Source organism: Amphiura filiformis, chromosome 11 (assembly GCF_039555335.1).
Source record: "Amphiura filiformis chromosome 11, Afil_fr2py, whole genome shotgun sequence".
NCBI classification, from domain to species: domain Eukaryota; kingdom Metazoa; phylum Echinodermata; class Ophiuroidea; order Amphilepidida; family Amphiuridae; genus Amphiura; species Amphiura filiformis.
In genome coordinates, this window is record NC_092638.1 from 41,062,137 (window position 1) to 41,088,559 (window position 26,423).

The window sequence follows — 26,423 nt, forward strand, 5'->3', positions numbered from 1 at the left end:
ACGGGATTCTTTAAAAGGTAAAACGTTACGATATATACGTCATTATCATCATGGTTGGCAGACAACAAGGAGGTTACGTCCAGACGAGTCGCGGAGATTTCCCAGTTTTTAGGGGATCCCGAATGCAAAGGGGGTACGGGTTAGGAAGTATTCTCTCCGGAATGTTCAGAGCGGCCGTTGGGTAAAGAAGCCCTTAGAACGGGAATCAACGGCGCGTGGGTCAAGACGTATTGAGCGGTCAGAAATTAAGAACCACCGCTAGACAACGCGGTCTGGAAACGGTACGAAATGTTCTTTCAACCAAGAAAACGACCGTAAAAAAGAAGAGGAAACAACGTCGAACGTCTAAACAACCCGTTCAAAAAGGTATAAAGCGAAAGACGACCAGGAAATCGGTCATTTCATCGCGAGTTAAGCGAGCGAAAAGACCTCTGGATATCTTCGACCGTTAAGTCTACGTTACACCAAAATGTCTCTCGTCAGTAATCACTCTTGTCCCTGTTCCAAAACGGAAACGGATTTATTCAGCGTTCCACCGACTCAGACCGATATTCTAAGCAGTCAATTTCTCGAATATAAACCGTTGAACACCGTGACGTCAGACGGACCGTTGGAATTTACGGTACCTGAATCACCGGATGGTTACTTGGATCTATCGCAAACTCAACTGTATATCAGAGCAAAAATCACGTTGCCCGATGGAGCCGATATACCGCAAGACGCACCGGTCGGACCAACGAACCTGTTTTTGCATTCGATGTTCAATCAGGTGGACGTCCACTTGAACGATAGAATGGTCAGCGTCGCTTCCAACACCTACGCCTATCGCGCCATGATAGAAACTCTGCTCACCTACGGATCGGACGCTACGAAATCGCACTTGACATCGGCGCTCTTCTACAAAGATACCCCTTACAAAATGGACATCTGCAATCCCGCGCTAACGGGCGATGAAGCTAACGTAGGACTTAAGAAACGTGCCCAGTTTACCCATAATAGTCGAGTCGTGGATATGGTCGGGATGATTCACTCGGACATTTTCTGTCAGGAAAAGTTTCTATTGGGAGGCGTAGACCTCAAACTCAAACTTCACAGGAGCAAAAATGAATTCTGCCTACTCAGGGGTATCAGACCTCAAATTCAACAACCCGCGTATAAAGTACAGATCATGGACGCCACTCTCTGAATCCTACATTGACCATGTCTCACGCCAAAGAGTTGGAACGCGGAGTCACCTCCAAGTACCCTATTCGTCGTGTAGACGTCAAGAGCTTCTCGATCCAGCAAGGTAATCTCTCATTCGTCCGCGAAAGCTTGTTTACGGGACAGATACCCAGACGCATCATCTTTGGACTCGTGGATAATACTGCCTACAACGGAGCGTACGCCAAGAACCCGTATTTCTTCAAACATTTCAACTTAACCTACCTCGCCCTACACTGCAACGGAGAAACCATTCCGTGGAAACCCCTCAGACCGTGTTTCGAAGAAGCCGACGCTCAACCTAACCTTCAAGGACATATAATGGCTTATCAGACATTGTTTCAAGGCACAAGCAACCCGCACAAGGACCGAGGCGTACAGATAGCCAGAGAAGACTACGCCGGCGGATACACTCTGTTCGCCTTTGATCTATCGCCGGACGCTTCGGACGACGCTCACCTCAATATTTTACGCAACGGATCGGTTCGTCTCGAATTACAGTTTCAAGTACCCCTTCCTAACACGGTCAACCTGATCGTCTACGCCGAGTGGGATTCCATGCTGTAAATCACCAAATCTCGCAGCATCGTCATCGATTACGACCATCAAGATGGATACGGTAGATCTGCTTCGATGCGTCAAATCTGATCCTATCATACGCGACATATTCGCGAATGTTCTACCCAGGGATAAGATCGAGAAACCTTTTCCTCGAGCGTACATCGTTAACACGGATACCAGTCAGGAACCCGGGAAACATTGGGTCGCTTTTTACTTCGAAAACGAACGATTTTTTCGACTCTTACGGAAACGCTCCCAAACATTTTCTTTTGAATTTGAGACTTTTTTAAAAACGTAACGTAGAGAATTACGAACATAACGTCAAAAGACTTCAAGGAGATTACAGTACCATCTGCGGACAATTTTGCCTATTTTACCTCTATCATCGTTGTCGCGGTTACGACACGCGAGAAATTGCTCGAATGTTTTACAAAGACCCCGAGCTCAACGATATACTGGTTAATGAATTTATCAACGAAAAGTACGATGCCGATTTCGAAGTGACGGATTTAGAGTATTTAGTAAATCAGATTGCTCGACCCTTCATGAAGTTGAGCCGTAAAAAGTAGCTATTAGATTATAATAAAGAATAGATAGCTTAATTTTAAGTATTAGTCTTAAATGTTCCTAATAAAGGTGAAAGAATAAGAAACAATTCTCGTGTATCTCGTTTGTTTTTTTCATCGTTTGTCAAACGTCCTTAAATATTAACGTCCCTAAATATTAACGTGGACTCAAAATGGCGGTATTTCCGGTTGACCTTTCAAAATGGCGGTATTTCCGGTTGACCTTTCAAAATGGCGATATTTCCGGTTGACCTTTGACCACTTCCGGTTGACCTTTGATCACTTCCGGTTGACCTTTGACCTCGTGACCTCATGAATATTAAGTAGGCTCTAAAGACGTATTTACTACTAAGAAGGAATATTGTTTCGAGTGAAAAAGAACACACTTTCATCTCCTCAAATCGATGGTAACACACAAACAAAACACCATTTACAATCGATTCAGCCCATGGAATTGCATTATTTGTGATCAAGCCTTTAAAAAAAATTAACGCGTCATTTTGTACGTGACCTTGAGGATATTATGCCATTTTCAATTTTGGAAACATACCATTTCGTGCCCAGGACACATGTCCCCATCATCTGGTATGTAACAAAACCGATTTTGAAGACCCAACGAAAGGTTTTTCGCTGCGGCCCAGCTCATAGACTGTACTGTGTCATATAATAACATGGAATAAAGGTTGCTTTTAATAAATGACATCAATGAAAAGCAACCACTTTCCAAAGCAATTTTCATAATCAAAGCTCGAGCTATATATTTAATTATGATCATTCCATTATAGACGATATTGCAAACTCTATATCGATTTGTGTTCTTTCCGGGGGCACTCCTATCCTCTCGTACTCTGGTACTTACCACGGACGTAGGTGTATTTCTAGATGAGTAAGCCTCACGGTTAACGGTTGAAACCACGTCATCTCACCCTTTATCCAGTATATTTTTTCCTTCAAATTTTACGAGGCTCTGCTGTCCTAATAATGCCACATTTTCCTCTTAAAAGCAGATCCGAAGTTTCCCTGATATATGTTAACAGGAGCACCCCTAGGTGATCAAACAGGAAAGTGCCACGTGCCGGGGCCAAGTGGCAGTGGATCAGGTAGTCGTCATGTTTGTTACATTTGGGCACCTGGATTACAGATGAAGATACATCTTGATATATACCAAGTCTATACCATTGGTGTCTCCGTGTCTGAAACGCAATAACTTTATATGCAGTCGTAGTTTTGATCAGCCCACATTTACTAAAGATTAGTATCAAAATCTACAGATTCTTGTGTATGAATAAAACGCAAAATGATTAGAATGGAATTGGACGTTTCTTTCTTTTTGGCCATCATCGTTGCAGGTAAGTTTACATATTTTGCTCACTTTATCAATAAATGTTATGGCTTATAACGGATAGAATGTCACAAAATGCCGTCTGATACCATCCAACCAAATACAAAATGCTTTATCGAAAACGTTTAAACGATTATAGAATAGGGCATATAAAGGGCATAAAACGTTTTCATAACCATGATAACATTCAGCATCTGTAAATACTTGCTAAAAACATTTGAACAATTTGACATGTTAAAATATTGTTGTAGTTGTTGATTTTTTCGTATAAAACGTCATAAAAACCTTTTTAACCCGATATTTAAACGTTATTAAAACATTTGGACCAAAACCATAACATATTTATAACAACACGGTTTACGTTTCACCGTTCCAAAATGTGTTTGTGTTTGCTGAGAATGAGTTTTAGCTGCTCGTTGCAAATATTAGCAGGAAAAATGACTATGCCAGATTTGTCACCCGAAATAAAGTAACAAATTCCCAAAACAATTATAAAGCGCTTCGTATCTTTTGTATTTGAGAAGGGGCTTTCTCATCTTCTCTGGTATTAGGAATTAAAACGCATGAAACGAAATCCCTTTAAAGACATTCTGCGTTTAAAGGCATTCTGCGTCTCCGCACTGATAGCAAGTCTCCCTTTTCTATTTATAGTGTGTGGGGTGCGCGCGAGTGTGTGTGTGGGATTCTTACTATTTAGGAATTGTTTTAATATTTTCACAAAGTTTTTATTACTCACATCAATATGGAAAAGTACAACTCTGGATTAGGATTCTTTTTGTTACAAAAGCTGTACATGATTTCCCGCAACTCTTTAACATTTAAAAAGATGAAAATCACGCAGAAATTATAACCTAGTCCCAAAACACTTTCCTCTCGCCAAAATCACAATAATTAATTTAGGATTTAGTATAAGCTCTTACGGCGAAAAAAGTAATAGGCAATATAATAATTGAAATTGTACTTCAAAAAGAATTAAGAGATATGTAAGCAAATTGCAACCTACTATATGAAATTTTGGAAACTGTATGACCAAATTGTTTTTAAAAACCCAGGAAAAAAAACCCCAAAAGGTTCAAATCACTCAAATCACATAAACCGTTAATCTCGAGTATTGTTGCAGATGTTGAGAAAATGCAACTCAATGTATATCAAAATAAATTTAGATTAGTAAATTACACGGTGTGTACAATGTGTCCCGCCAGAAGGGTTGTTCGCGGACATTTCGTGGTTGTTAAAAAATTAAACAATTGCTCTTTACACACTTGGAAATGACCTCAAGTAACCAGTGGATGACCTTTGACCTCACACCTGTTGATATCACACATGTCAATGTACCCAATGGTCATTGTGTCCAAGTTCCATTGAAATCAATCAAAGCATGTGGGAAATCGAGATATCATCAACAGAATTTGGGTTACTACTTTTTTGCAAAACATTTCTGCACGGAGACACACCTCCCTTAACATACATCGGAGCTCATTATTATAATCTCCTTTTTGAACTACGTTTGGCGGAGACAAATATGCAAACGTGAAATGTCAAATTTATTAACACTTACAAAACACAAGGGCATATCTTCAAAAGTTGTGAGCCGATTGAAATAATTGAACTCACCGCTTACAGTTGGTTTTTGCGGTATATCAATTTTAAACGTCTTATTTTCTCAAAAAGGAGTCATTTTCATTGTCCTCATAATATTAGCTTGCCAATGTTGTCCGAGCAATATATTGACCCTTAAGTGATAGCAATATTTCTAATGTATTTATGAATATTATCAATCATCCAGGTAGATCAAATAGTTGACTAAATTATAATTCTATTCAACTGGACTTACTATTTCATGATGGCTACGGTATCACGTTTTTATCCATGACGCATCATCAAGGACGTTACTGTGCTTGATAAAGCTCTAGGTTGACCTGTGAAAGAGGTGAAGTGAAGCTATATATCGCAGGAGGAGCCAACTTTGAATCGCGGAGGGGACTACGCCAAACTTGTCCAAGAGTTTGTTTAACCCTCCTGCAGACATATATAGCGTACGAACCGACCATCAGGAAGATCCCTCGACGATTCTCGTGTGACGTCACTTCACCATCGTGACGTCACAGGTCAAGAATACAGAGCCAATTCAAGACCAGTCGGCCTGATGATGCGTCATGGATATGACGTGATACCGTAGCCATCACAAATAGTAAGTCCAGTTGAATAGAATTATAATTTAGTCAAATATTTCTAATGGATGAAATGAAGTATGAAACGCCAGAAATGTAACTCGTATTCTTAGTTATCTACAGTTTTTATTAAATTAAATCGCATCGTTCCGTGTCTTAAAACCATAGCAACCGCCAAAATTATGAAAATTGCTCGTCATTGCGGGAAGGTAAGGCATTTCTAGCTTTAAACAAATAGGCCTTATACATGTATTGCAACATCATATTTAAAATAAAGGATAATATTGGGTGTCGTAATTTTGGCGAAAATTCCTTTACAATTTTTGTTTTGATATCCGAGGCATGTCTGTTTACCGGTGGATATGGTTATTCGAGGAATGGCATAAACTTAGATTCTTCTTCAGATTTTTGACGCTGTGTCAAAATTGAAAAATAAAATTTAATGTAGTGATAATAAATAGCTTTCCTACAGCTTCTTTTCACATTGCCCATATTTTGAACTGACATGACTGATGCTGACGACATCATCCAACTTCTCCGTGTCGTCCTCATCACAACATATTTTAGTTTTCGGGGACAAATCTACCGCCAGATTTTTGGTGCTGCGATGGGCAGCCCTGTCAGTGCGGTCGTCGCAAACTTATTCATGGACTGGTTAGAGAAGAAAGCGGTTGCCACAGCGCCCCTTGATTGTTAACCCAAGATCTGGAGAAGATACGTGGATGATGTGCAGGAGATCATACAGAAGGACAGCACCCAAAAGCTAACTGATCATCTAAATTCTGTTGATCCGACTGGAAATATAAAGTTCACCTTTGAAGAGGAAGATCAGGGTAAAATCCCTTTCCTGGACACATTAATCGTCCGCAAACAAGATGGGTCCATGAAGCTGCTGGTTTACCGAAAAAAAAACCGCACACGGACCAGTACCTAATTTTCAGTCGCAGCACCCCCTGCACCAAAAACTTGGGGCCATCCGGACTTTGATGGATATGATGGACAACATAGTGACAGAGGAAGCAGATAAGAAAGAGGAGGAAATAAAGATCAGAACAGCGCTTACTGAGTGTGGCTATCCAAAATGGTCTTTGGATAGAGTAAAACAGCAAATGAAGGACAAACAACCGGCCGAAAGCAAGAGAGAAAAAGAAGGATGACACACCATCAAAAGGCATGGTGGTCATATCCTACGTAGAAGGTTTGGCGGAGAGGCTACAAAGAATATTAAAAAAGCACAACATTTCCACGGCAATGCGACCTACCAACACGCTAAAAAGCCTGCTAGTCCTCGATCCCGAACAGACAAGCGATGTCGTCTACAATATCCCGTGTAAAGGTTGCGGCAAAACCGACGTAGGGGAGACGGGAAGACAGTTTGGGACAAGCCTTAAAGAACACAAGAAAGACACTGAAACAATAGCGGACAGGAAATTCACAAGAGCAAACCGAAAAGAATCAACTTCTGAACAACACAAATCAGCCATCACTGACCACATCGCTCAAGAGAACCACGTCATGGAAGGGGCGAAAATTCTTGACAAGGACTCCTCAAACGCTTTCACCAAAAGAGAAGCAATCCAAATTAGAAAGAAGGGGCCAAAGCAATCAACCGCGACGAGGGCATCGTCTCTCTAGATCACGTATACGACCCACTGCTCAAAACAAAAACATCACCACTTCCGAGAAATGTCAACAAGCCGTTTCGCGGGAAAAGCAGTGGACCAAGTCACTTGTGATCAAGCCGTCAGACCAGAAGGCGAAAGCTAAAGTAGTGAGTTACTTATTTCATTGGATTTGCCTAGCAAAATGTTTGAATTATTGTGGCAAATTTCATGAGCAACATCATATAGGAGCTTTATTTTTCATTGGATGCTTCTGTTTTGAGTTATATGCAAATTAGCTAATTAGCATAAAAATGCTCAAATTTTGTCCAAAAATGTATCGTCCTTGTTACCAAAATGTAGCAAATTTCATAAGCAACATCATAGAGGAGCTTTATTTTTTCATTAGACGCTTCTGTTTTGAGTTATATGCAAATTAGCTAATTGGCATAAAAATGCTCAAATTTTGTCCAAAATGTATAGTCCCTGTTACCAAAATGTGGCAAATTTCATAAGCAACAACAAAGAGTAGCTTTATTTTTTCATTGGACGCTTCTGTTTTGAGTTATATGCAAATTAGCTAATTACCATCAAAATTGTCAAATCAAGACAGTGTATCGACATTTGGTTAGGGGTGTTATGCTGAATTAAGGGGATGTCATGGTGGATCGGGGGTGTCATGGTGGTTTAAGAAGTATCAGGGTAGGTTTAGGTGGTGAAGGGGTGCTAGGGATGTCATTGTGGGTAAAGGTTTGTTAGGGTAGAAAACATGGGCATAAATATTCGTGTTTGCTCAAAAACAGCTGTGCAATCTAGTTTGTATTGTGCTATAAACTGATCAAAGAAATAATGTCACCATTTACCAGAACCAAACGCGGCACCGATTCAATTTTAGAAGCATATTTTAACGAAGGTATAACATGCCAGACACAGGTTAACGTAAGTCGTATTCTTAATTATCCGACAGTTTTTATTAAATTAAATCGCATCGTCTACATCTACTTCTAAAGAAATACTGGACAGGACCAATTGGTATCGACGTCCAGATTCTGGTGGCATCACAAATGTCTAAAAACAACTCAACTGAGGGTGCATAATCCAAGGGTGCGCATAAAAAACAGTGGCTGGTACAGAGTGGCTTAGTTTGATGAGGCTGGGGTTGAATCTACGGGCTCGCCTGTGTACAGCTGAGCTGAGTATGTCTGTATGTAGCTCCAGACCTTGGTGTTGAATGATTTGGTTGATGTTGACTCATGAATGATGGATGCAGGAAGTATGTTCCACTGGGTGATGGTACGGGGGTAGAAGCTATACTTGTGAGACATGGTTCTGGCACCGTGGTTGATGTATTGGTTTGGTCTTTGGCTACGGGTTTCTGCTCTGTCAGGAATATCATCAATAGATATAAACTTCTCGGGGATGGAGAGTGGAAGATCACCTGAGTTGATCTTGTGCAGCATGTCTTAAAACCATACACTAGACGAAATTGATGGTGGGTAATTTTACATCCATTAGCTCAGTCGATAAATTAAAAAAACGAGTTTTAAGACAATCTTGTAAATGACAGCAATATTTCTAATGGTTTAATGAAGTATAACAAGCCAGAAACGTAACTCGTATTTTTAATTATCTACAGTTTTTGTTAAATTAAATCGCAGCGTTGCGTGTCTTAAAACCATAGCAACCGCCAAAGTTATGAAAATTGCACGTCATTAAGGGAAGGTAATAATAATTATTAGAGACTTTGCGAAGTGAAGTTTGAAACCACAAACTTCAAAACCACTCTGCCATTAAAGCCGCTTGAAGTAAAAGTTAACGCGGGAATATATAGTGTGCCGTAAATTATGATGAAAATACGTCATAATTTAGAACAATAGTTTGCATATTTCCTCATAGACTACATAATTACCACTTACGTATTATCTAGTTAATAGACCAATTATTGGAAATCTAATTTGGTTTGGGTAAAAAACATGCTACGTGTTGCTGAAAATTATTGATTGAATTAGATCAAAATAATTTTTGTTCCAAACGTCACACTTGATATATACTTTTGTGTGTGCTCATGACGTACACCAAATCAGTTTTGGCTTGACTTCAACGCCAATGGGATTTAGTTCCCGTAAAAATGGCTTGATTTTACTTGAGCCAGCAGTAAACGATACTTCTGGAAGAGTAAAGCAGGTGCATAAGATATATATAACATGTCATAGGTTGTGCCTGGTAAGAGGGGGTAGGGAGGAGGAGAGGGAGGGCATTGGAAATGGACAGGGAGGTGCTTTGCCGGTAGCCAAGGGTGGGGGCAGCTCCCTCGTTGGACATCTTGTCTTCCTTCTTGACCCTCCCCTTTTGGATACTGGCCGCCGTGATATTTTACGCTTTTAGGCCTTTTTCTGCCATTTTAAGCCCATTTTTGTAAAAACGTTTCCCTTTGAGAATCGGCCCATGCACTCCTAACAGAAACACCCTGACAACGTCACTGGGGAGGGGGAAACAGGAGTGCGAGTGGGTAATTATAGGAGGGTCAAGTTTGAGAGAGCGAGTACAGATAGAGGGGAGAAGGAGGGGGAAATATGGATAAGGTAGGGAAGGGGAAACAGGAGGGGAAGGGGAGAGAGATTCAGCAGGAGGGGAAAGAAATAAAGAATATGCATTTCAATAGGCTTTGCGTAGTAAATTGGAATATGAAATTGACAAAGCTGACGAGCCTTTATTAAATAATATATATATAGGCCTATAATTATCGTAAGAATATTAATTAAAACGTATAGAGGCCTTGCATGTGACGTATCATCCCGTAAATATGGTGGACTACTCAAATGCATTCAACAAAAGCATGATTGCAATCTACCGTGACAGTTCGTCTCGCTCATATAACCCTGCACTACGATCGAATAGGTTGATGACAACATTTGATTGAATGGACTGCACTCCGCCCTAACTACGGTGAAGGACACCGGTTCAAATCCTTTGTTTGGAGCCAATCGATAAAAGAATGCAAGGCCTCTATAGCTAGTTTCAAAATAATATGATAAGGAGATTAACGCTGGGTCCCGACATTTAATCCATGTTGAGTGGTATTGCGAGTTCATTCATGTTTACTCAAACCATGGAAGTAAGAGACATGGAAGCTGGTCGATCCAACACCTATTGAATTATTTACGTAACATTCTATAGAGGGTACGTATCAAGCTATTGTGATAACAATGTAGTCATCGTGTCTTTGATGTGGATCAGACTTGCCGCCTTTATTGCCAGTTCGTTTATTTACAGGTTTATTATTTTGAGCAAAAATCGTGTTTTTCTTGATTATGTTTCAAGTATTTTGTTTTTATTCGGAAAAAAGTGACAGGGATGTTAGATTTGTAATCCATAATTACAGAAATCCATTCAAAATATCGATTTCTACCCTATACTTACAGATTTTCTTAAACTTCAAAATATTGGAAATCATGTATTTACGTCTAAACCGCTAATTAGCGGTAATAATTGATATGCGCACTTGGCACATGCTTTACATTATAAAATGAATCCTGCATCTATTTGTGTGCCTGGGCTGCCTGAAATTGCTGTTGACCAGAATGTTCCAGAGTCGGGTATTATCTTTACATTTTGCGTAAAATAAATTGTATTTCATTTCATTTTCTGTTTTAAAACTGCTATCTGAAAGTCTAGCATATATATACATTTAATCGGTAGGTGTTCACATAATTACATACTTTTAATAAAATTGTATAAATTAAACTGATAGCATTCTGACCATTACGTAGGGATTTTATAAAATCTGTTTGTGTTCATAAAACTAGTCATGCACTGCGGTAATATAACACAGCCCATTGTCAGGACTTAGTACACGACCTCGTACTGCTATTGATTTTTAAGCGGGAACTTTGATTTTAGACATGGTACACGTTGACCATGCGATGACTCAATTGTTCCACTTTCAACTGTACTGCTTTTGTTCAGTATCGCGGCAAGTATGATACTCACTTTGATGTAGTATTTGACCAGCTTCCATGTGTATTACTTCCATGCTCAAACGAAGCTCTTAAGGTAGAGTCTTTTGTTTTGAAGTGGGACTTGTAATATTAGTGGAATGAATGGACACGGAGACGCATATTATGTAATATTAATATCAGACTTTCAGTTTAGTTTTATTCATCTTGGCGGCCATGCTCCAATCTGCCCCGAGTGTTGCCGGTTCATTGCATACGAGTGTGAGTGTTGCTGTTGCTATGTTGATACAAGCATGTACTAGATTCAGAGGATATTACATCTCTCCCCTTTTTTTTTTTTTTGCAAAGTTTGTACAACAATAACAGATGTTGCATTAGCCACTGTGTTTTATTTGTGTGCACTGTATTAGTTCACAAGTAGCTGGTAGAAGTCAAAGTTATGTCTTTTGTTTGTAAATAGCAGATGTGAAAGTTTGATTAAAAACTAGCTAAACTAGCATGATCAACATGCTTAACTTTTACAAGTGAAATGCTTGGTATAGCAGCAACTAGTCTAAATAACTTTCAAAAGATGAACGTGTATTTGAACATGAATAACAAAATACATGTTCATGTAACAAAATGTTTCTTTAAAATGCATGCAACATTATCAAGTTTGTTTATCATAGTTTCTTCTTTCTTTTATGAACAACATTTTGTGTTCATTTTTGACTCAGTTTTTTGTTTTTGCTTTGTTCATTTTGCTCAGTTTCTTTTATGAACAACACTTGTGTTCAACTTCATTTTGTCTCACTTTCTTTTATGAACATTTGTGTTCCTTTTGTTTTAAACACTTGTGTTCCTTTTGTCTCTCTTTTTTTTAATTTTTTTTATTGAACAACATTGTGTGTTCATTTCGTCTCAGTTTCTTTTGTGAACGTTTGTGTTCGCTTTGTTTTATCGACATGCTATGTGTCACTTCCTTTTTTTTTTTTTTTTTTTTTTTTGGTTTCGTGAACCATTGATCATTTAAATGTATGTTTGAGTTCATGTCAACATCCTGTGTGCCATTGTCGTTCATATGTCGACAGCATGTGTGTCGTTGTATAAGACAGCCTGTGTGTCGTTATTCCAGACAGCCTATGTGTCGTTATTCCAGACAGCCTATGTGTCGTTGTACCAGACAGCCTATGTGTCGTTATTCCAGACAGCCTGTGTCGTTATTCCAGACAGCCTATGTGTCGTTTTTAGACAGCTTATGTGTCACTCGTTTTAGACAGCTTATGTGTCACTTGCTTTAGACAGCGTATGTGTCTCTTGTTTTAGACAGCTTTGTGTGTGTCTCTTGTTTTGTTTTAGACTGCTTATGTGTCTCTTGTTTTTGACAGCTTATGTGTCACTTTCCTTTTTTCTTTTTTTTTTAACCATTGATTATGACAGCCTGTGTGTCATTGCTTGTATTTGTAAATGTTGGCAGCCTATGTGTCAGTCTAGTATAAAAATATGGACAGCTTGTGTGTCAATTTTGATAGAGAACGCCTTTGTGTCTGCTATTTTATTAATTTCGTTATGTGTTTTTGTCCATGCATAATAATAGACAGCCTTTGTGTCTATGTTTTGGACAGCATTTATGTGTCACTTTCCTTCTTTTTAGAACATTGATGATAATGACAGCCTGTGTGTCAGTCTAGTATTATTGACAGCTTATGTGTCAGTTTCTTCATGAACAGCCTTTGTGTTCCGTTACCAACTTTCATAAACAGCACTTCGTGTCTATGAGGCCTATGACCGAAGCCTAGCTTGTAATGTATGATTTTATGAACAGCACTTTGTGTTCAGTTTCTTCATGAACAGCCTTTGTGTTCCGTTGCCAACTTTCATAAACAGCACTTCGTGTCTATGAGGCCTATGACCGAAGCCTAGCTTGTAAAGTTGTAATGTATGATTTTATGAACAGCACTTTGTGTTCTCTTTCTTTTTTGAGGCCTACAGTGGCCTAGTCTGCGTTTGAACAGCACTTCGTGTTCAGATTGTTACCTTTTCATAAGCAGCATTGTGTTTATCATGAAGGCCTAGTAAAAAGTATGACAGAGGCCTAGCAATGACAGTGGCCTAGTATGCGTTTGAACAGCACTTCGTGTTCAGATTGTTACCTTTTCATAAGTAGCATTGTGTTTATGTAGGCCTATGACAGAGACCTAGTATAATAGAATGAGTTTGAACAGCACTTCCGTGTTCAGTTTGTCTCCTTTCATGAACAGAACTTTTTGTCCATGAGGCCTACGACATTGGCCTGTTAATTACGTGAACATTATTTCGCCCAGTGTGTGAGCTGATGAATACTGAATGTATGAGTCTCTTGCCAAAATCAAAGTTACTTTGTAGTTTCCAGATTATTGTCTCTCACCCTGAATGCTGCTAGATCGTTGTTTTAGATTTGCACCTCCATGCTTGATGCATTGCTGCAATCGTACTCCACATTTCTCGCACTGCGGAGCGGGGAATCACGAGACTGTTTAGCTGATGCGTTTTCACCACGTTTTCCGGATATCTCATTCAATCGGCACTGATTTTCAAGGTTTAAGGTGGCTGTGTACTCTCAGACATGCATGTAGTAAAAGTGCAATAACTTTGTAATTATTCGCGCAAAACATATAAAAGTATACATTTTTATGAAGGCAAGACATCAATAAATCTTAATATAAATACAGATTTGGGGTAAAAACAACAATTTTGAAGAAAATCACAAAAAGTGAGTTTTTGGCAATATTTGTTAGGTACATCATAACAAAACAACACTCTTTCCAAAATATTTTATTTTGTTTTTAGCTCAATCTTGAGGCTCCATTCCAAAAACGTTTTATTTTTTTGATATTGGCCTTATTTTTTGAGATATTGACCATATAAGGCATCAAAATGAACTTTTAAAATTCAAAAACGCCTATTTGCACAAAATGATGCCCAAAATCGGAAATAGACCAAAATATAAAAAATGAGAAAACCGTTTCTTGAGTCGATCATGCTTTTTACGATGATCATATTTGCTTACCTATAGATGCTGTATTTATTGAGTTATCGTGTACCTAAATAGTCATTTTACCGAGAAAATGAACATTGAAATAATGGCCGTTGAAGTTTAAAGTGGTCACATTTTGCACTTTCATCGAATCTCACAGGAGAATGCGACAGTTTTCGTTTTTGTAACTTATATTACGTGAACATCGGGTAAATCCACAGCCCCTTGAGAAGTTTGAGCGAAATCCATTCATAACTTGATATTTAAATCGGGGAAAGAACTTGAAAAACCCACATTTTATCAGCTAAAACGGAGCCATTTGACCACTAGGTTTTTGTGAAATCAGTGCTTCCGTGGTGTTTCCATAAGATGCGCCGCGCATGCAGATAAGCGTCGCGTATTTGTGCGTTAACAAATTGCGCGATACGCAACGCGATGAGTTGTTTCGCGCGTGTACCTTGCTGGTACAACAAAGATTTTCTTTCCTTTTCAATTTCAAACACGAGTGGAATAGTGAAATAAAATCCTTAAAATATTGCAGTTGGAGTTTACAAATCTGGATTTTCATTCCTTGTATTTATAAAAAACATAACAAGGTACAAACATATCATAAAAACTCAATTTTGAGAAAGAAACAATGGCTAGAGTACACAGCCGCGTTAAGCTTTTGCGTCTATCGCCTTCTGATAACGCTGACAATCGGTCTGCAGGTTCCTTGATCCTTCATACTCGTCGCCATTGTAATATTAGTGGAATGAATGGACACGGAGACGCATATTATGTAATATTAATATCAGACTTTCAGTTTAGTTTTATTCATCTTGGCGGCCATGCTCCAATCTGCCCCGAGTGTTGCCGGTTCATTGCATACGAGTGTGAGTGTTGCTGTTGCTATGTTGATACAAGCATGTACTAGATTCAGAGGATATTACAGGACTAATAACCACTTGACTAAACAAAAGAGAGACATTTTGATGTAGTCGGTTACAAGCTCTTACACATGCCCTTCTTTTGAGCGCACATTGATACACATGTCCCGAGTTTAAGCGACAATACGCTGTTGTTCCAGTAACCAAACATACGTTCGTAAATTTGAGCAAGAAATCCAATCGATATTTCTGAAGTTGCCGTTCCAGTTAAAGTAAATTTTTCAAACTTCACTTCGCAAAGTCTCTATTAATAATAATAATGAGAGACTTAAGGATACGATACACGACTCACCGACAAGTTACTCATTTCGGAATGCGATCATGAATTTTGAAGGAAAAAAAGTTTTCACAGGCTTCGATGGGACTCAAACCAACGATTCCAAGCGCCATTGATTATCAGTCACGGTCTTTACCGCTCGGCCACGGAGGCAGATGAACAGAGGAGTGTAATAATAAAAGATACATCTCATAATGCTATCTTTGGTACGTAGATGATATTGCATAAGTCGGGGAATATCTGCGTCGCAATGTTTTGTTTTGATTTTAGGAATTTGACCTTAAAATTTACGACGTTAAGACATTATCATTCGAAATCAGCAAAGGATATTTCAGCAGTATATGGCCCCATACTTTCTCTAGAGTGTTTTGAACATGTATGTGAAATAGCTTCAACAATGGATCGCTGTATAATGGTAAAAACAGCCTTGACCTTGAAAAGGGCGAGAGGTGCCATATTTACGGATTCAGGCTAAATTCAAAATTGGTATAAAACGCTTGTTTTTTGATCGATTACAAAAAATCATTTTTGGCATTAAACGAAATTGTGTCTGGCGTGAATTACTCCACAATTTTTATTCCTAGGGCTCTTTGATTTCTTCAAATATTTTTTATAATGATAGAGTGAATCCCCTGGCCCTCTATAATTACGCACAAAAGATCGCCTCCCCTTAATACAGCGCCCAGCGCTGATAGCTTCTGGGCGCTGAACAAATAAAATACCGTAACCTACAGCTACAGCTAACCTTAACTTAAACATGATAAAGAAGGATATTTCTGACACAAGCAAAACATAAAAGATCAAAGCACATAGTTTAAAATATCATAGATACAAAGAGACCGTGACCAGCACAATGAAAATGCAAACAAGATGGGAGTTGATTCAATTAACAAATAAAATACCTTAAGCAATACCTTAAATCCTGAACTTAAAGCCTTAATGTACGATCTTTTTTCAGCATATACCTTTATTTTTTTTCAAAACCGATTTTTTGGCATATTTATAATACTTACACATCACATGTGAAGAGTTTGTTTCCAAAACGCGCTAAATCTAAAGGCTGCTTTATGTAAAATTCAATTGCAAATATTCCTAGGAGTAGCAGTAACCTTGCCAATCTAATAACATTGGACCACTAGAATAGTTATAACAATTCTTTGGATATCTTTAAAAAATAATTGCAAATCTCTTAAACCTCCCACGTGCGAAGACGAAAATAATAAATATAAAAGAAACTTGATTTTTTTTTTGTTCCAAGAGGAGCTAAATCCAATTGCTGCCATTTCAAAACTTTGCATTGGAGAATTTTAAGGGACGAAATGATTTTGAAAATAGTTAGAAGATAAGAGTTACAAACATATCTATTCCAATCGTTGAATGTCATTTAAACTTTTAAAATGTTAGAAAATATCATTAAAATGTGACACAAGGCAGCTATTGGATTTAGCACCTTTTGGAAACAAACTCTTCATGTTCCAACTTACATCTATGAGCAAATTGTCAAATTCGCCCTTTTTGTTGTAAAACGGGATGATTTTCTGTTGGTCCGACATATTATCATAATTTTCAGATTATGATAATATTTATTATGATAATATGTCGGATGATCGCAAATCTTAGTCTCCTACGAAGCCAGTTTGGTTACGCTCCCTCCACACATGTTGAGGTGTGGGGGAACACTACTCTATTTTGCATAACAATATGAGGGAAGAGTGGATTTATAAAATGAAATAACGAGCATGGTTACCCATTTTAGATTTCAGTGCAAAATTTGTTTTTAAAAAGTCCAGTGAATGGCTGGAGCGAACAGGTGCCAAGCACCTCTAAGACCGCCCCACCAAATCCAAAAAAGAAGGGAAGGGAAAATAAATTAGAGGGGGAAAATGCAGGTTAAGTTATATTTGCCTGCTATTTGGACAATTACAAAAAGAGGTCCAAGTGCAATATTATTTGTCATAACTCAAGAACTGTAATGTACACGGAAATATAAATGCGACCAGTGGCTTCCTTGACTCATTTCCTTATACAAATGTATTGGCAGAAATAAATTGAAGAAAAACGACCAGAAGGTTTCGACTCGTCGGAGGTGCAATTTAGATGAAATATATATGCATGCTAAATGTCAACAACATATGATTTGGTTAAAATATTAAAAATTTAAAAGTTTAAAAATGGAGTTGAGTGTTTGTTTTATTTAGATTATCATCATCATAGGTACCTTTAAATATTTTTTTTGGCTACAATAATATTATATTCAAAATCAAAATTGCGTTCGTGACGGACAGACAATGAGATATATAATAGTACTTCGTTATATACTTCACAAAATAGCATTCCCACTTACTTTAGTGGAAACCGTTTGACTTAATTATACCAGGTCCAATTAGTTTAATGTTGTCATTTTCCAATCGTATCAAATTTCATTCAACTTATTCGTCAAAATATCTCTTTCGTAAACATGAAAAATGCTGTATCAAACTTCCAACAGACAAATATGTGACATGATTAAGTGGATCACATGTCGACCTGGTCGAAAATGAGTTTTATATATGTTTCTAAAGAGGATATTTAGAGCTTTCAGAAACTAAAAACCTCATGTTGATACGACTTTTCTTTGCAAAGTTTTAACATCAATTTATCAATCGCTAAAAACAATATAAACAAAAGAATTTGAACACTTTCTTTCTCAATATCTTAAAGGATGTTCTCTAGAGTTCATGAACTTATCCAATCTTAGTCAAAATTCTCCGTACAAAGTGCTTAAATGCAGTTTGCCGATAAAACTGTTAAACATAATTTTCATAACATGATCTATTTAATATTATCATGATTATTCATGTCAACTTCTGGTTTCGAATAAATGTTTTCTTCAATTACAGCTCATCTGAATGTTGTACAGAGCCACCTTTGCGTTCTGGAAAAAAGACCGGATCCTTCAAGAGGCGGTGCCTTGAGATGGTCTCTTCCTTTTGCAGAAATATGTCTTTGTAGTCTCGTGGTAGCACCTGCAGCCAAAGCCTGTCCAAGAAAGGATAAAGATGGTGATCTTTGGTTCGTTGATGACCCACATCCATTCACCATGCGTCATAACTGGAAAAAAGACATACTTGATGACCTCTTGAACCGCACTACATATTGCAGTAAGAAGCTTCGTATATTCAAAAATAAAAGGCATGATGATGATGATTATGAATATCTTAATTATTATCATCATCATTATCATCATCATCATCATCATCATCATCATCATCATCATCATCATCATCATCATCATCATCATAATAATAATATTATGTTGACGCACCTAACCTAGCAACGTTAATAGGCTATTCAAGCTGAAATTCATACACCCCCTATGGAAGACATGACTTTAATCTCCTACACAGGGGTGTGTATTTCATATGGGAGTCACCCATCATGCATAATCCATAGATGGCAGCACAATACTAAATCCTTAAATCTTAATCTTTATTTAAGACATTCGTGCCACCAAAATATTGAGTAAAAATTTTCAAGAAGGGAGACAGACACAAAGCATCCAACTACCGTCCTATAACTCTCACATCTGTCAATTGCAAATTAATGGAGCATATCTTGCATACTACCATCATATCACACCTTGAAGAGCACCATAATCTTGTCAGATGCCCAGTATGGCTTCAGGAAAAAACGGTCGTGTGAGGTTCAACTGATACGCACTGTTCATGATTTGGCAAAAGGATTGAATGAGAAAACAAATTGACGCAATATTATTAGACTTCTCCTAAGCCTTCGATGTTGTGCCACATAAGCGCCTCCTTCATAAGTTATCTCACTACGGGATAGGTGGTAATGCCTTGGCCTGGATTGAGGACTTCTTATCCAATCGCTCCCAGCGTGTTCTACTTGAGGGGCAAGTCTCATCTGTAACATCTGCAACATCTGCCCTGGGCCCCTTGCTTTTTCTGGTTTTTATCAACGACTTGCCAGAGTGTGTCACATCAACCACGCGTCTATTTGCAGATGACTCTCTGCTCTACCGAATCATCAAATGTCCCGACGATACCAGATTGTTGCAAGAAGATTTAAACTGTCTGCAGACATGGGAAAAGCAGTGGGGTATGTCATTCAATCCAGATAAATGTGAAGTCCTGCGTATTACCAACAAGCGATCTCCTATTCACACTACTTATTCACTACATGACCAACATCTAGCCTTAACCATTGTTAACAACCAATTCCAAATACCTGGGAGTAATTATCAGCTCTGGCTTATCCTGGAATGCTCTGCACATTTAACACCATAACCAAAAAGGCAAACCAGACACTTGGTTTCCTGCGGCGAAATGTCAACAAATGTCTTCCTGCCATTAAGACCAAGTGCTACGAGAGCTTTGTCCGCCCAATTCTTGAGTGTTCATCATCTGCCTGGGCACCCCACACGCAACGAAATATCCAGAGTCTTGAAGCTGTACAGAGACGGACAGCACGATTTGTAACTAGTGAATATCGCCGGCCCGTACCAGTAGGGTCACTGACATATTATGGTGATGTGTTACACAATTGTAGCATCCATTGTGGATATTTCTGCTGATGACTACCTTACCATCAGAAGTGGCAGGAACATTGACTCACTGAGAGGCCACAGTCATAAGTACATCCAACCGCGTGCAAGAGTTTTAGCTTTCCAGTACTCGTTCTTTCCATATATACCATTAAGCTATGGAATGATCTCCCTCCATCCCTCATTGCAGCTCCGTCCGTACAAACATTTCGGCACGGACTTGCCAGCACCCAGCTTCCATAATTGCTGACGCTATTTTTACTCGCACGAAGCACTGTATTTAATAAACTTTCTTCACGTTCATCACTCGCACTTTTGTTTGCCTCGCCAAGTTAATATTCAAGGTGCAGCAATACTCAATTCTGAGGGATGAATAGCAAAATATGAAACATGGTTTTACATAACATGGGGTAGAAAAACAACCCTTACTTTCATGTATATTTACGTATATTTCAATGGGACTTTATTTAGTGGTGTGCGCCCAGATATCGACTATTTAGTGGAAGTAAGAACAGGACACAACGAAAATACCTGCATTACTTATTCCAAATAACTGTGTACTGAACGGTTAGTAATTTTACAGCATTTCAAAATTAGTTGTTTTGTCAAAAATTTCACCATTTTTACTCAATATCATGTAGCTTCAATTAGAGACGTCAGTCAAATTTTGAAATCTAAAATTCCCAAGGAAGGTTAATATATGTACAAGTTAGAATATAAAACAATACCACTTAATAACAATGGTATTCATACCTAACAAATTTAACTTTCCCGGTATAGATCTTTCTGGGACACCCTGTAGCGTAATGCATCACTTTTCATACACACAATAAGTGACAATTCTTTCCAAAAATTGACTTTTAATAAAATGTCTTATTTCTTACAGAATGCACTTTGACTACTGATAACTGTGACGCAAATGCTGCTTGCACCAACATCCCCGTTGGTTCCTTTACATGTGCATGTAATGCCGGTTACAGTGGAGATGGATTAACATGCGCAGGTTAGTCTATGTTGTACCATATATCACCATTCTGTTAATTTCAATAATTGTCAATTGCGAGTCAAAAATGTTTTGCAAATGGCGACTTCCTATCTATTGAAATTTCAACTACGATTGCTTTAAGTATTCAAACAAGTTTGTTCCAGTACCAATATTTGTGAAGTGATCAATTGAAAAATTATACACTTTGTTGACAAGTAAAGTCAGTTTATTCAAGCATTATTGAGATTGAAGATGTTTCAGCTTCTAAAAATCTATGTTTACCTAATATTGTGACTTATTTCATACATTATTGTACAGATATTAATGAATGTACTGTGAGTACAGACAATTGTGACGCAAATGCTACTTGCACCAATACTGCTGGTTCCTTCACATGTGCATGCAGTGTCGGTTACATTGGAGATGGAATAACATGCACAGGTTTGTCTGTTGTGCCATATCGCCATTTTGTTAATTTCAATAACTGTCACCTATACGTGAGCCAAACCTTTTGGAAATGGGGCATTCCTATCATATTATTGTCAACTATGATTGCTTTCAAAACAAATTCGTTTCAGTACCAATACTTGTGATTTGATCAATCAAAAATGATACCACTATGGCCTTCGTAATCTCAACAGCTGCGCCCTTGTTATTCCGTTTTCCCGATTCTCCCTGTCTCAAAAATCTTTTTTCCCATATGCACCCACGCTATGGAATTACCTTCCTGACAATTTAGTCAAATCTCCATCCCTGGCTGCCTTCAAATCTGCCATTAGTGACCAGGTGTGCTAGCCATCTCCTTTTCCACCTCATTTGTTTTGTCTTGTATTTTATTTTTTTCTCATCCTTTTGGTTTCTCCATTTTATGTCTGTCCCTTTTTATTTTGTGTTTGGTGTAATTAGGCCACCCTTTAATTTAGTGCATCAGGCACTATTGGGTTCTCGCCTGGTCTCTGACCGAATTGTTATAATTATAAATAAATAAATAAATAAATAAATAAATAAATAAATAAATAAATAAATAAATAAATAAATAAATAAATAAATAAATAATGATAAATAAATAAATAATGTTGCCAACAAAAGGCAACTTAAATTTATTCAAGTGTTTAATTATGTCATATTTCAGAGTACATAAAATACTTTTCTTTTGATCATACTTCGAAAGCTTTGTTTTATCTAATACATATATTCATACATTTTTGTACAGATATTAATGAATGTACTTCGAGTACTGATAATTGTAACGCTGCTTGCATTAACACCGTTGGTTCCGGTTACACTGGTGATTCATTAACATGCGCAGATTAGTCTTTTTTGTGTCATATCACCATTCTATTCATTTCAAATTATTATCACCTTCATGGGAGTCAAACTACTTTTTGGAAATGGTGCATTCCTGTAGTTTTCAAAACAAATTAATTTCAGTACCAATATTTGTGAAGTGAACGGTCAAACATGATAAATTATGTCGGCAAGCAAAACCGTTTAAATTGCTTTAAACGTTATTTAGAGAATAAATGATAGGATTTTGTCTTTTGCCTATCCAATATCGTGTCATAATGGATGGGCTGGCCAATATTTTGAGTAGTGGATGCCGGCGCATTCTTATTCAGTTTTAATGTAAATTTTGCAAGAAAAACTGCCCTTTTTAAGAAAAAAATAAAGTTACTTTTGTGAGGACATCCCCGTTGTTTTAAATGAACGAAACCATCACGAACATCTAAGCCGCCGAATCGCGTTCTTAGCTCGCACGTGTATTACGCGAACGCATTATCGCGCGATCATTGAGGAGCAACAAGCGTGCCGCCGTTGCGTGGCGGCGCGCGCCCTGACTAATATCACTATCAACTATTGTGAGATATTATACACCAGAAAACCAATCAAATTACGTGAATTCTTTACAAGACGCACCCATTGAATAAGAAATAGTTTTAATTGTACCATGTTGCAGAGTACAAGTATCAGGTTTACTTTTCTATTGAAATCTGTGTTTTACCTATTAATTTATAACGTATTTAATACATTTTTGTACAGATGTTGATGAATGTGCTTTAAGTCCTGGTAACTGTGACGCAAATGCCACGTGCACCAATACCGCTGGTTCCTTCACATGTGCATGCAATGATGGTTACAGTGGAGATGGAGTAACATGCACAGGCTAGTATATTTTGTGCCTAATACCATATTGTTATTTATACGCGAGTCAAACTACTCTTTGGGAATGTTACATTCCCATCGATAGTGTCTACTATGATTGCTTTAATACTCTGACATGACTACTCTGCATGCTAGCCATAGGCTTCAACATAAGAAGTCCCAAGTTTTGAGATATTTTCTCAAAATACCAAGAGCTATCTCAAGAACCACTGAACCAATACTAGTCTTGTTTGTACCCATTTTAATGCATTTTTCATGCTGATTCCATTATGGTCATGAAAATTCACAAAATTGACTTTAAAAAAAAAATGAAACTTGTCGTCTGCAGTCGACACCCGCGTGAAGAGAGTTAAATTTCCAAAACAAATTATGTTATCAATCGAAAATTATACATTATGTTATAATACAAAGCCGATTTTATTCAAGCAATATTGAGTTTTAATTATATCATGTTTCAGAGTACATGAACTATTTTAACTTTTCTTTTGATCATACTTCAAGATCTGAGTTTTACCTAATACATATGACGTATTCCATGCATTTTGAACAGATTTTAATGAATGTACTTCGAGTACTGATAACTGTGACGCAAAGGCTACCTGCACCAATACCGTTGGTTCCTTCACGTGTGCATGTAATGCCGGTTACAGTGGAGATGGACTAACATGCACAGGTTAGTCTATTTTGTGCCATATCACCATTTTACTTTTTGAAAATAATTATCACCTATACGCGATTCATTTTGTAAATGGTGCATCTGATGTTTTTATATTCTTTTTTTTTTCCTCACTTTTTACTTATATCTCAGTTTTATTGTCTGACACACGCTGTGCCTTTTCACTCTTGGCGTTGCCACCTTTCCTCGGCAGAGTGCATTAATTACATGTATATAATTAGTTATTCCTTCTTCTCGTTTTTTCAACTCCAGATCCATAAGAATATTTATCCAAGTTAGTTTATTTTTTGTACAAAATGTTTCTATTTCAATATTCCAGTTTGCATGGATTATCTGGGAATGCGAAATGGTGACATACCCGATGAGAATATTAATGCATCATCAGCGGTAAACTCTGAATACGAAGCCACAAATGGAAGGCTGAATGGTTCCAGTTCATGGCATTCGGCTTTGTTCCCGACAGGAATAACTTATATACAAGCTGATATAGGTAATCACATCACGCAGTGTAGAATTGGTAGCATTTTATTCTCAAATTTATGTTAAGCTTCATTTGCATAGACTCCTGATAAATAAATGGAAAATAAATGAATAACCAAAATGAGAACATGTATAAATGATTCAAATGACAAGGCCTACTAATCATGAAATATTTGTCTCAAATGCGAAACGTTAATTTATTTAGGGACCTAACTGATGCACCCTAACTACTTAACCTAAATAAACATTATTTTTCATCAGGTTCGCCGTCGCAAATAATAAAGGAGACAAGTAGATAAAGTGATCCCGCCTGGTAATCGAACCCAGGACCTCAGATTTACGAGACCTACACCTTACATTCGTGGTGTTCACCGTGTTGCCCCACATTAGATGCATGTTTGTTGTACGAATTCAAATGTTACAAAGGCACGTCTCTTGTCATAAGGATTAAGGAAATTATAGTTTCACCTTGCTGAGATGCACTGTTCTTAACATACAAGAAGCCATAGGTCAATAATTTGAGGGATCGGTCACCCACCTTTGCAAAGTATTTTTGTGGGACCTCAGAGCAGATGTAGAAAATGTCAGTTTTAATAATTTGCCATAAAATTTGTATTATATCTCGAATTTGAAAAATCTAAATTAAAATTTTCTTATTCAGAATGCAATTTGATGTTTTATGTGCTCTCAATTTCTTTTATCACCAGGTTACCAGACCTATGTAACTGGTGTTATAACGCAGGGTGATGGACAGACTGCAGGCGCTGACTATGTGACATCATTCAAAGTGTCAACATTCCTGACTACTGGTGCCAACGAGGTGTTTGTTAAAGATCAAAATGGAATTGCGATTGTAAGTAATGACTTTAGATATCAAACATTGTCTAGTATCATGCTCGCGGACATGCAGACCATCCAATCGTTATGATGTATCTTTTTCTTGCTCACTGAAATTACATTCTCTCCCCTACAGATATTTCCGGGCCACGTTGACCAGTACGCCGAGGTGACCACAAGTTTTTCTGAACCAGTATACGCTCGTATTGTACGCATCAACTGTCTGACCAAATTTACAGATTATTACGCACTGAGATTCGAAATATTAGGATGTAAAAATGACTAGATATGTGACTCAACGCGACAGAATAAGGCGGATGTCGGCATAATGTGTAAATAAAAATGCGGTAGATGACAACATTATATTCTTTGTGGGTGCCAGATAATGGATCTGTTTCATCTGTACATTATTTTCTATATTTTTGTTTTTTCTATATATTATGTTTTTATAATCTTGCTTCCCATACCTCTCCACACAGATTAAAATGACAAAGAAATAGCATATCGGACGCATTTTGCATCCAATTTTAACGTACAAAAGGATTCTAATCCCCCGTGATTTTGAAAATCGCCGATTTTGCCGCCAATTTTAACGTATTGTAAATAGAGCCGATCGTATGCGATATGAGTTTTAGAATATTGATCTCGCCTTCGTCTCGTCCAATATTTTAAAACTCATAGCTCGACCAATAAATTTGTGCATTGGGTTCAAACCATCCAATTTTATATCAAAATTGACCGGAACTTGTGCTTTAGATTATTTTTTGAAATGCAGGCTATTACTTCCAAACATATTCCAGTATCACCAAAATGCATAATTTGTCCCATTTCTGTTGAGATTTAGGTATTTTAATTTTCGAACTTTCAAAGAACTCTTTTACATGTTGAATCCAATCATGTGAGCATCATTCTGTTTTACTATTTGCCAGGTTTTGTATATCATTTGTAGCTATGGTGTTTTGTGTGACAATTTTACTACTACTACTACTACTACTACTACTACTACTACTACTACTACTACTACTACTACTACTACTACTAATAATAATAATAATAATAATAATAACACTAATAATAATAATAATTATTATTATAATAATAATAATTTATATTAGTATTATAATAATAATAATTATTA

The 26,423-nt window shown here is 37.6% G+C and overlaps 3 protein-coding genes across 3 annotated transcripts; all 3 read left to right on the top strand.

Annotated features, from left to right (window-relative positions):
* Positions 1-469: 469 nt before the first annotated feature.
* On the top strand, positions 470-1,186 carry LOC140163684 (uncharacterized). The gene has a single exon (XM_072186999.1). The coding sequence runs from the start codon at positions 470-472 to the stop codon at positions 1,184-1,186; it is 717 nt and encodes a 238-aa protein (XP_072043100.1).
* Positions 1,187-1,200: 14 nt separating this feature from the next.
* Positions 1,201-1,770, top strand: LOC140163685 (uncharacterized protein F54H12.2-like). Its single transcript, XM_072187001.1, has one exon. The coding sequence runs from the start codon at positions 1,201-1,203 to the stop codon at positions 1,768-1,770; it is 570 nt and encodes a 189-aa protein (XP_072043102.1).
* Positions 1,771-3,482: 1,712 nt separating this feature from the next.
* Positions 3,483-26,208, top strand: LOC140163686 (uncharacterized). Its single transcript, XM_072187002.1, has 9 exons — positions 3,483-3,679; positions 18,481-18,741; positions 21,031-21,147; positions 21,448-21,570; positions 23,170-23,292; positions 23,843-23,965; positions 24,288-24,458; positions 25,156-25,301; positions 25,422-26,208. Exons 1-9 carry the CDS (start codon positions 3,628-3,630, stop codon positions 25,569-25,571), a joined length of 1,266 nt encoding a protein of 421 aa, XP_072043103.1. The 5' UTR covers positions 3,483-3,627; the 3' UTR covers positions 25,572-26,208.
* The last annotated feature ends 215 nt before the right edge of the window (positions 26,209-26,423 follow it).

Coding starts and splice junctions, on each gene's coding strand:
- LOC140163686 (XM_072187002.1), top strand. CDS start 3,628: ATGATTAGAATGGAATTGGACGTTTCTTTCTTTTTGGCCATCATCGTT. Junction 21,148..21,447: donor AGATGGATTAACATGCGCAG/GTTAGTCTATGT, acceptor ATTATTGTACAG/ATATTAATGAATGTACTGTG. Junction 23,966..24,287: donor AGATGGACTAACATGCACAG/GTTAGTCTATTT, acceptor TCAATATTCCAG/TTTGCATGGATTATCTGGGA.
- LOC140163684 (XM_072186999.1), top strand. CDS start 470: ATGTCTCTCGTCAGTAATCACTCTTGTCCCTGTTCCAAAACGGAAACG.
- LOC140163685 (XM_072187001.1), top strand. CDS start 1,201: ATGTCTCACGCCAAAGAGTTGGAACGCGGAGTCACCTCCAAGTACCCT.